This window comes from Podarcis cretensis (genome assembly GCF_951804945.1).
Source record: "Podarcis cretensis genome assembly, chromosome: 1".
Taxonomy (NCBI): Eukaryota; Metazoa; Chordata; class Lepidosauria; order Squamata; family Lacertidae; genus Podarcis; species Podarcis cretensis.
In genome coordinates, this window is record NC_137170.1 from 31,539,896 (window position 1) to 31,550,980 (window position 11,085).

Consider the following 11,085-nt stretch of genomic DNA (forward strand, 5'->3'; position numbering starts at 1 on the left):
CAAAATGCCATCCCATATTTCCCACCCCCAATTAAATCTGGATTTAGCATTTCTGCAGCTTGGGGAAGGGATATACTTATCAGATTTGCTTTTTTAAAAAATTCACTAAATGAGGAAATAATATAAAGCAGAGTTTTTATGAGGACATCATCACATGGACAAAGCTTCACAAAAACTGCATGCATTGAGCAGTACCCTATCCACACTAAATGGTCATGTGGAAGTGCACCTAAGTCTAAAACTCTTGCTTTTCTAAAAAATAAAAATAAAAAGTTGCTACTCACAGAACAACTGTGGTGATTATTCACATAAACATATATGTGATGTTATGAGCACTTAGTAAAAGTGCTATAAAACAGCATATACCTTCCTTCAATAAAAGTATTGCTATCCATTATATCTGTGCTCCGCAGCCTCCTTTGGCTGTCTTCCCTTGTAGATACTATGGCTGAATTTCTTCTATAAAGCTCTAAAGAAATCACTTCAGGTCACACTTCACACACGCCCTTCCAAATTCCAATAGCTTTGTACACTTAAAAACATAGCAGCATATAGGAAGAGCCCTTCTGGATGAATCCAAAAGCCCATTTGGTCTAGCATCCTGTTCTCACTTTGGCCAACCAGATTCCTATGGTCATGATGCAATATTGCAAAACAATCCTGCACTTACACACATTTTTAGACTTCTTTCACGTTGATTATATTTTTTCTAATTGTTGTTCTCTGGATGAACTTACTAGCTGTAACATTAAGATCAATTTCCTGAGATATCTGCTTATCTCCGTGACAAAGAGCCATACGATTGAGCCTTCCTTATCCCACGTTTGACCACAGAAAGGTCTTTATCCTATGAAGGCATGGGAATTACTGTCTGGTGTACAGGAAGAAACAGGAATGGTGAGGATTTTTCTGATAAGCATTGGCAATTCTGGTGGTAGCTCATACAGAAGTTCTCCTTATTCCTCACTCAGAAGATCAAACACATGTATTTATTTCAGAAAGGTACAGAGCCTACATCTTCAGAGGCATGAGTCAAGAATCTGTCCGGAGGACATACAGTCAATTCAACTTCCTAGCCATTCAGTTACAGATCTTAAAGTTATTAAGCTCAGGAACCAGGGTCCCCACATGTCCCTAAAAAAACAGGATTGCCCTGTTTTTGGACAAAAGTGTACCCTGTCCTGTTTGGACTTCGAACGAGGTGCCTTTCCCCCCGTATTCGAGCTTGGCCAGCCCAAAATGGTGGTTGTGTTGCTGTTGGTGCGGCTGACAAGCCCGGCCTGAGCGACAATAGAGAGAAGGGGAAAGGGCAACCTCCTCTCCCTCCCTTGCTTTCTCCTTCCTTCCCTCTCACTAGTGCTCTACCTCAGCTGCTGCCTGCCAGTCTAGCATGGTGCAGGTCCACCACCACTTGGCCCCCTCTGCCACCCTCTCCTCCTCCCTCCTCCACACTTGAATCTCTTCTGATGCCAGCATGTGTAAGAGGCTGGAGCTGAGGCTCACATCACCCATGGGAGCCAGCCGTTTACCCCTGGCTCCTGCCCATCTATGTGAGTCAAGGGGAGGAACGGAGCCAGGGTGTTGAGGGTGGTGGGAGGACAAATGCAGGGAACCCTTCCCACTCCACAAAGGGGGGAGGATTTGATGCCATGAGAGTGTGTGTGTGCCCCCCAATCCCCACCTCAACCTGTCCCTTATTTTGCCCAACCTCTCCCATATTTTGCCCAACCAAAGGTAGCAACCCTATTAGGAACACACAAGCTTAATTTTAAAACCATCTCAAGATGGCACATGATAAGACTAAAAAGAATAGTGAAAGGCCAGATACTTTTACATCAGTAAGTTTCAGCAGCAGAATTGGGGAATATTTTTATCTTCTTGTCCGTTCACCTGCAGGTGTTTTGTTTCTCCTTCATTCAGAAGGGTGAATATGAGATTGATTCAGTTATAGCATCATGGATGCCTTCGTTTGGTAAATGCATGGTTGTAGCCTCTGAGGCAGTGGTGAATGCTGTGCACTAACTTGGTTTCTGAGCAATGGACGGGGTTCAACGGAGTGGCAATTTGCTTTTCACTTCAGATTCTTAACCAAGTATCCTATAGGTGAGTGTGAACACATTTGGGGGGCAATTCTCAACAATTGTGAACTGCCATTCCAACAAGCAAAATTCAGAGTTATGCCATCTGGATTTTATATATTTTGCTTTTTGAACACATTGCTTTTAAACTCCACCTTAAAAACAATAGACATTCAAAACAAACAAACTACAAATAAAATCTTGTAATTAAGTTTATGGGGCATGACTGCAATCCTGTGCATGGTTACCTGTCAAACTCTTCTTGCATATGGTCCCTTCAGTGCAGCGTAGTGGTTAGGTGTCCGACTAAGACTTGGGAGATCAGGGTTCAAATCCCCACTTGGCCATAAAGCTCACTGGGTGACCTTGGGCCAGTCACTGCCTCTTGTTGTGATGATAAAATGGGAAGAGGGAGCATCAGAAGAGAAATAACAGAGACCTTCCAAAGTAAGGTTCGTATGCTGTAACAAAATTCCAAGCAGGCAGTGGGTGTCATGACTTCAAATTACAAACGTACTGTGGCTACGACTCTCTTGGAGTGTGAAGCCTTATGGAAAGTGACTGCAGGCATCCTCTTTTCACACCTAATCTAGTCCATAGGGGATGCGGGTGGCGCTGTGGGTTCAACCACAGAGCCAGGACTTGCCAATCAGAAGGTCAGCGGTTCGAATCCCCGCGACAGGGTGAGCTCCCGTTGCTTGGTCCCTGCTCCTGCCCACCTAGCAGTTCAAAAGCATGTCAAAGTGCAAGTAGATAAATAGGTACCGCTCCAGCGGGAAGGTAAACGGCGTTTCCGTGCGCTGCTCTGGTTCGCCAGAAGCGGCTTAGTCATGCTGGCCACATGACCCAGAAGCTGTATGCTGGCTCCCTCGGCCAATAAAGCGAGATGAGCGCCGTAACCGCAGAGTCGGCCACGACTGGACCTAATGGTCAGGGGTCCCTTTACCTTTACCTTTAATCTAGTCCATAGGAATGAAGAAAATACATGCCTTGTGAAGAAAAATATTTAAATTGCAGAATTTTCATTAAAGCTCCATCTCTCTCTCTGTCTCTCTCTGGCTCAAAGCACAAACTCTAACAAATGGAAAGGCACCCTGGGAAGCTCAGTAGAGTAGAGGGAAGTGTTTTTGCTTCTTGAAGCTACTGGAAAAGCCATTGGACTATAAAGTTGCTCAAGGGATACCAGAATTCTGCTGACAACACAGGAAAGTGACATTGAGACCAAGAGGAAGCTCTTTTCCCCGGGTCCGTTGGTCTTTCCAAGTGAAAATTCATCCCCGGCCCCCTGTGCCCGAATGTCATTTTGCTGTTTTTGTGACTCTTCCAGGGAGCTTCAACAGAACTGATAGGAGTCGCTTCCAAATGGCAATTCCATCTTTTGTCCATTACAGTCGCTGCAGGCAACAGCTTCGCAAAGGGAATTGTGAGATGGGCTATCCTTGTGTAATGAAAGATAAGATTCCCCAACCCTTACTCCGCTCCATTGACTGCCACTTGTGGGGACAGAGTAACACAACATGCAATATCGCAACACACTTTGGCGTACACCACAAGGGGGAAGGCAGGAAGGAGTAGGAGATGCAAGTTGGGCATAATTTGAAGTTCCAGCTGCTACTACAGAAGGCTCATTAGGACAGGTTTGGCAAACATGGCCAAGAGGCAAATATGCCCAAGGTTAGCACATTCAACTTGCCTTAGTGTTTGGACTGGACCTAAAAGTACAGGAGTGGGAAACCTGTGGATTTTCAGGTGTTTCTAGACTGCAACTCTAATACAGTGGTACCTAGGGTTACATACGCTTCAGGTTACAGACGCTTCAGGTTACAGATTCCGCTAACCCAGAAATAGTGCTTCAGGTTAAGAACTTTGTTTCAGCATAAGAACAGAAATTGTGTTCTGGCAACGCGGCGGCAGCAGGAGGCCCCATTAGCTAAAGTGGTGCTTCAGGTTAAGAACAGTTTCAGGTTAAGAATGGACCTCTGGAATGAATTAAGTACTTAAGCCGAGGTACCACTGTAATTCCTGACAATTGTCCCCACTTGCCAGGGGTTGGTGGGAGCTGGAGTCCTGCAACACCTGGAAGACCAATGGCACTCCTATCAATCATCCTGAGTTCCTTTGCTGCACAATATATCTTACTTTGCAGTCCTATACACACTGACCTGGGAGTAAACTCCCTTGAATTCATTGGAACTCCCTTTTAAGTAAACATAGGATTGTGCTATAAGTGTAGAAATTCATACTTGTAATAGATTTGATAGTAGGGCTCCATGTGATGCACTACTAAAAAAAAAACCTTAAGAGCTTATACTCCAGTTAGATATCTTCACACACACCAATTTCAGGGATAATATTTCAGTAAATGAGAGCATGGACCCATGTGAAAGGATCTGTAAGATTTCAAAACAGGAAATATTACTTTCTTCAATTCTCAAGAAGGGAAATATCAGATTTTTTTAAAAAAAAATAGAAACTTCAGTTTTAGTGTTTCTCAAGATAAACACCAGCAGCAGACCATTTGAGTGCACCTTTATGGTATATTTTTCACAATTTGGGTTTATACACAGCCGCAGAGTGGGGGAAAGCATGCTTTGCTAGACAGTACTAGAGGAAATTTTACAACCAAACACCAAAATAAATCCCTGCACTTGCAAACAAAAGGAGTAGAAGTAACAAGAGAAAAAGAGTATGCTGTGTAGTACCATGGAAATTAGTGAGAGAAGAATCCAAGGAGATCTACTAAGGGGGATTGGCTGCTGCTCACATGGATAGCAAGAAAACTAGGAAGGTGGTATTAATTCAGAATATCTGTTGGTGAACACTTAGTAATGTTGAGATTCAGTGACAGGAGGTACGCATTGATTTGATTGACATCTTCCCTCTGCATTTCAGTGACAGAATTAGCAGTTGTGTGAGTGACTCTTCTTGAAGCACATGGCAGGTACAAGGAGCCCAATCCAGATTGAGAACTGAAGTGACATGCTTCTGCTACAGTCGTCGGTGAAGAGACTTACCAGCCATGTTTAATTCTATCATTGCCCACTAATACATGACCCGTATGCCAGAGGGAGAAGGGAGTGTTAACATTTCGGCTCCTCCTCCAAAACAGTGGTCCCTGATCCAGATCACCTGCTATCTGTTTTGGAAGGAGGCGGCATAGGGGAAGTGGTGATCAAGAGTAGAACCACATCGGGGCAAAGTCCCCACAACATTGCTTTCTTAGTGTGATTGTCTTATTGCTGTTTGGGGAGGGGGCACAAACAAGATTGGGACTAAATACATATACAGATGGTGACCATTTCATGCAAGGGCTCTGTTCCCAGCCCCTGCGCATGTCAGTGGAACATGCATAAGCATGCCCTGCCCCCGTTGCACCCTGTTCCGCCCCCTTTCTGCCCTCTTCCAGGTCCAAAAGTAATCAGGTGTCAGTGATCACACATCAAGTGGATGTGCCTAAAATGGTCACTCCCTAAATATATAAATTTAGTAAATTAATAGAATTTTTTATTTTTAAAAAAACTGGAACATTTGTGATATAAAAAGTTATAGGATTTCAGGAGGATGTTATGGGAAATTCACTGATTGGAAATTAAGCATTACATCCACCCTGACACTTCTGTAGCTGCAAACGGTATTGGAAGTAGGGTCATAGATAACTGTCCCAGTAGCATCATGAACACAAATCACCATGAATGCTCAATAAGAAGGACATGTGGAGGGGCCCTGAGACCTCAGCAAAGGGGGCTAGAGCAGGATGGAGACCTTGCAGCACTCCAGATCTTGCGGGACTCCGACTGCCATCAGCTCCAGCCAACATTGCCATTGTTCAGGGATTATGGGAATTGGAGTCTACATATAGGAGGGCCAAAGGTTTGCAGATTTGCAGCTCCCTACACTCCCCCCCAAATCTGCTTCAGAGTGTTGGGGGACCCTCAGGAATAGTGTGAGGAGCATTTGGGTTTGCAGAAGGAAAAGGGAATTGGCGAAAATAGCCTTCTATGGTTTACCCAGTAGTGATGTATGGAAGTGAAAGCTGGACCATAAAGTACGCTGATCGCCAAAGAATTGATGCTTTTGAATTATGGTGCTGGAGGAGACTCTTGAGAGTCCCATGGACTGCAAGAAGATCAAACCTATCCATTCTTAAGGAAATCAGCCCTGAGTGCTCACTGGAAGGACAGATCCTGAAGCTGAGGCTCCAATACTTTGGCCACCTCATGAGAAGAGAAGACTCCCTGGAAAAGAACCTAATGTTGGGAAAGATGGAAGGCACAAGGAGAAGGGGACGACAGAGGAAGAGATGGTTGGACAGTGTTATCGAAGCTACTAACATGAGTTTGACCAAACTGCGGGAGGCAGTGGAAAATGGGAGTGCCTGGCGTGCTCTGGTCCATAGGGTCATGAAGAGTCGGACACGACTAAACGACTAAACAACAACAAGCCTTCTACCTGTGGAAGCATCCAGATATCAGAGCAGGAACCTCTCTCTGGAGGACTCTGACACATTTCCACAAACAGAAGCAGTCCTTCCATTCACAGAACAACCAGTCTAATTCCATCCCATAGGTTCAGCTCTATAAGCTGGTCACATTGGCACTTCTGGAATGATACAATCTGGGAGATTCCAGCCATTACCCATGCCAAGAGACCCCAGCATCATAGATAGGTAGGGGCTGTCCAATGAACATGCAAGATCAGTGGAATACAGCTGTCTGTCCACCAAGCACTGTCCATGTTGTGAAAGCCAACTCATCACCAAACCACCACATGCTGAAGTGGTTGTGAAATTCTCCACAAGTAACACATTACATGCATCTTACAAAAGTAGCACAATTTATGGCTAGCTGTTCAATTGCTTAAGAAAATGGAGTTGGCAAGAAGTCAAAGATGATAACCAAAACGAGTGCGTTGAAAAAGAAGTGCAGAGCTATTTCAAAGCCAGCAGAGAAGCGACCCTCCTTCTCACGCATTCACCATTTAAATGATCGTTTATTTGTAGCTTCTGCCAGATTTTCACAGTTCATACCATGAACATTTTGCCCATCTGCAGGGAAACTGTTTGGAAGCCTCCCCTGACTTTGTTTTAAATATCTCACCGCATCATCCATTTTAACACTGCCAGATGATTATTCTCCCTCACTGTCCCCACCCCCTTCTACAGAACTGAAGTTGTACAGCAGTTGAAAATGCTAATGGCTTAACTGGTTTCAATTTTTTTTTTCCACAGCAGCCCTGAGGGGGTTTAACTCTTTCCACTGCGCTGAGATCCTGCTTTTGGAGTTCAATGTTTAACTCGCGCTGGGAGACTCATAAATATTCGGAGTCACTCTCTCCCTCTCTGTTTGATTAGGAAATGAGCCTTTAACTCAATGTAATCCCCAAGCCATTAACAAAAAAGACCTCAACAGCTCCACTATTAGAATTTCACTTCTAACCCACAGAGGATTGAATTAGATTAACATAACTACCAGCAATCTGAGTTTATTTTCTGTGCCAGAAAGAAATGTGTTTTCCAGAAAAAGAAAAAGGAGGGGTTGATAAAAAGATGGAGAGCATAATGTAATGTAGAAATTGAGAGATGATAAAAAGTCAGTCTGAAAAGATAAAAGAAGGAAGCTAAATAAGCACAATCTCTTTAAAAAAAACAACCCAGCAACAACTGGGCTGGTAAGGCCTTATTTACTTATTTTATCAGGTGAATGATTTATAATTTAAGTAAAACTAGTTGTTTCTTCTCACTTTCCAAGCATCAGTTCCATCACCTGAGGCTCCCAGGCATATATTCCTGGCAGATGCATTCCACACACCTGTACAAGAGCCTCCTTGGCACACAGCATTTATGAAGTGATGAAACGAAATAAAAGAAGAGGGGTTGGCAACATGGTCAGACAACATAGCATCCCTCGTAACTTTGAAAGCATAGATAAGTCACGCAGGGCTGAGCATGGTATGCCCTTCCTCAAAAATCCCAAAAAAACTTCATCTGAGAAACAAATTCTGATATGTTACTGGTGCTAGTATAACTGTTAAAGAAGCAGGAACAAATTAATAGCATCATACCTTTCGCTTACTATATCAGAGTTCCACCATTATCTATAAACTAACTACCCAAACATGGGAAAGAAGAGCATTCCATATTCTGCTAACAGCAGCTGATGTTTGGGTCGGCGGGGGAGATATATATTTTGGCTAAACAAGATGGAACACACAGATACAAATAGGGGGAGTCCAACTACTTTTCATACATATGCCAAACATGTTGTTGAAGAAGAAGAAGAAGAAGAAGAAGAAGAAGAAGAAGAAGAGGAGGAGGAGGAGGAGGAGGAGGAGGAGGAGGAGGAGGAGGAGAAGTAGAATGGATGTTTGCAACAGGCATCATAGAAGTTTGAATGTTTTGTGGGAAAGAGATTAGGGTTACAATTCTAAACTGCTAAATGTACACTAGTCAATAAAAATATTGACTGTAATGGGACTAAGTGCACATAAAGGGGTACTGGGGTATAATTTGTGCATTTATTGAGAATGCAAAACCACTCCTTTCTCCAAGAATTTGCAAGAGGATCTAATTCATTAGTTTTCATGGAAAATCTGGCCTCTGCTCACACAACTGAAGAATGAAATACAGAAAACAAGGAAGGAATGCATGGACTTAATGAAAGCCAACATAAACTAGATTTACAGAGAGCAAAGTCATTTGATTTCTAAGCATAAAAGCAACAACAAATGCAAATTAAGTATTTTACCAAGTTGCTGTCTTGCTTGTTTTTAGAGGGATTCTTATCCAAATACATCTTGAGTTTAAATGGTCATCGGAAACATTTTGAACTTGTGTTCCATTACATTAAATCAGAAGTTACATTTACCCCCATTTGATTGTGCCAACAACCAGAGGGCTTTATGATGCCGGTCACAAACTTTTCAGGAATATGTTTGCTTTTTCTTACACCAAACTATAAAATGCATTTGTAAGCTACAGAATTTTGCAAATTGTGTAGCTTTTGTACAGCAAAAGGAATCAGCTTTGTGGTATACATTCACTCAAAAAGATCGCTTTCAAAACAGATTCCCCTCATCTAACCACATAATAACCACTATCAATCATTACATTGCATTTTATGCAAACCATCTCTACGCTTAAAGTAAAGAAAATAATTTTTCTCAAATGTATTTTACAACTGTAATTCATTTCATGGAACTAAATTTGAAACATTAACTCAATTCTCTCAACAAAAAGTTGCCAGATCAATTTTTGAGATCATTTTAAAGTAAGACAAAATAAAAGACTGAGAAGCTAAACGGTATAATCTTTATGAGGTGGGGAAGATGATATTAAAAGCAACAACTGAGAATATGCATTAATAAAGAATTTTATTTAGGACCAAAATGACAAATTTCTGTTCTGGAACTATACAACAATATAGATAACACTATATACCCATTGGTTTGCCAAAATAAAACCCAAAATTGCATGAAGAACAAATACTAATTACTGATTTTCTTAGCACTTTTTACAGTTTATGATAATCCACATTTTTGCTATTACTAGAGACAAGTTGCAAAGGGGTGTTTTTGTCTGTGGAATGCCTCAAGGCAAGCTTCTAAATACTAATCATAAATACAATGCATTGACCAGACTGACATCGATATCACTAAACTGTCTTCCCAAAGTCATCTGTGTTTCTTTAGTCACAGTCGAGACATTCTGTACTAACTAGGTAACATTTTTTAAACACACACACTGAAATTTCAGAGGCAAAAAGCATTCCATAATACCCTTTTTTCTACATGGATGCATTAATGAACATTTGTACCAAAGTTTTCCATGAACAGTTTGAGGTGCAAAAAAAATATGTCTGTGTTGCCGAACTTTTACTGTTTTCAGACTTGATATCAGTGCTAGAGGCACAGAAGAACTCTCACCTTGACAAGCCCTTAAACAGAGTTACACTGTTGTGCACTGGCTTTCTTGCAGCAGCAGTGTTACAACTCTTTGCACTCTCTAAACAATACTATCTAGCACAAACTTTCATTTGTTTGCTTTGGGATGAAAAACACCTCATGATTAAATGACATTTGTTTCGCCTTCCGAAATAAACTTGCCAGCCTTCCTCAAAAAATGTGAAAACAGACTTCACACACACACTTTAGTTCGGCTAAAATACGTGCTCCCATAATTTCAAGTCCAAATAAAAGGACTGATGCAAGCGAGGGGGGGAGCAATTCCCCCAATAAAAGGTGGGAAATTTGGTACTTACATGATTCAGGTTGAGAGGTGAACCTCAGGACCAAGGTAGGATTTCCTTTGCCCCCTTCCCAGGTGTTTCTAATTGCTGATTAAATATCTTTTGGTTCCGCTTGCACTAGCCGGGAGTCCCCTCTGCGTCTCTGTGTCTCTTTGTGACTAAGGACACAGTACTCTGAGTCCCAACCTATAAATAGATTCCAGCTCCGTGATTGATATAACAGGCAGCTGACAAGGAAAAAAAAATAAGCAGGTCTTAGGCATAGCAGCAAAAGCTGCTCCACAATGCATACAGGGAGGAGCCCCCCGTAGCCACCCATAGGCACAGCAAAGGGAGAGCGTGCAGCAATTGCTTCCGCAGCAGCTTTACAGCAACTTGAAACAAGGGAAGCGAAAAGAACAAAATCCAATATATGAATAACACAAAAGGACCAGCCAATATCAGAGTCCTCTAAGTCTCAGGCTAAGGCCCCTAGTACAGTCGGCGTACGCTTTCCAAATTGTGTGCGTACCAATTCCAGGCCCGGCTTTGAAAAGTTTCTTTTCCCAGAACTGTGTTGAGATAGATACCTGGACTTGGTCCTGCCATAGTAAGGCAGGATGCTTTGCTCGACCAAAGACGAGAGTTTTTCTCTTTCCAGAGTACCAGCTCAGAAAACACAGCCAGGGTATTGCTAACATTTTCTCCTCATAAAAGATTTCCCAGCCTAAAGCGTTTTCTAGCCTCGGTTCTGCATCCTTTCTTTTGGAAAAACTTTTACGGAT

The 11,085-nt window shown here is 42.4% G+C and overlaps 1 protein-coding gene across 2 annotated transcripts in view; it reads right to left on the reverse strand.

Moving 5' to 3' along the window:
- Positions 1 to 10,630, reverse strand: part of ESRRB (estrogen related receptor beta) — a 151,716-nt gene extending 141,086 nt beyond the window's left edge. For both annotated transcript variants that reach the window (XM_079972339.1, XM_079972340.1), the window contains exon 1: positions 10,334 to 10,630. In XM_079972339.1, the coding sequence (XP_079828465.1) occupies positions 10,334 to 10,335 (2 nt within the window). In that variant the 5' untranslated portion in view covers positions 10,336 to 10,630. The remainder of the gene's footprint in view (positions 1 to 10,333) is intronic.
- Positions 10,631 to 11,085: the final 455 nt, after the last annotated feature.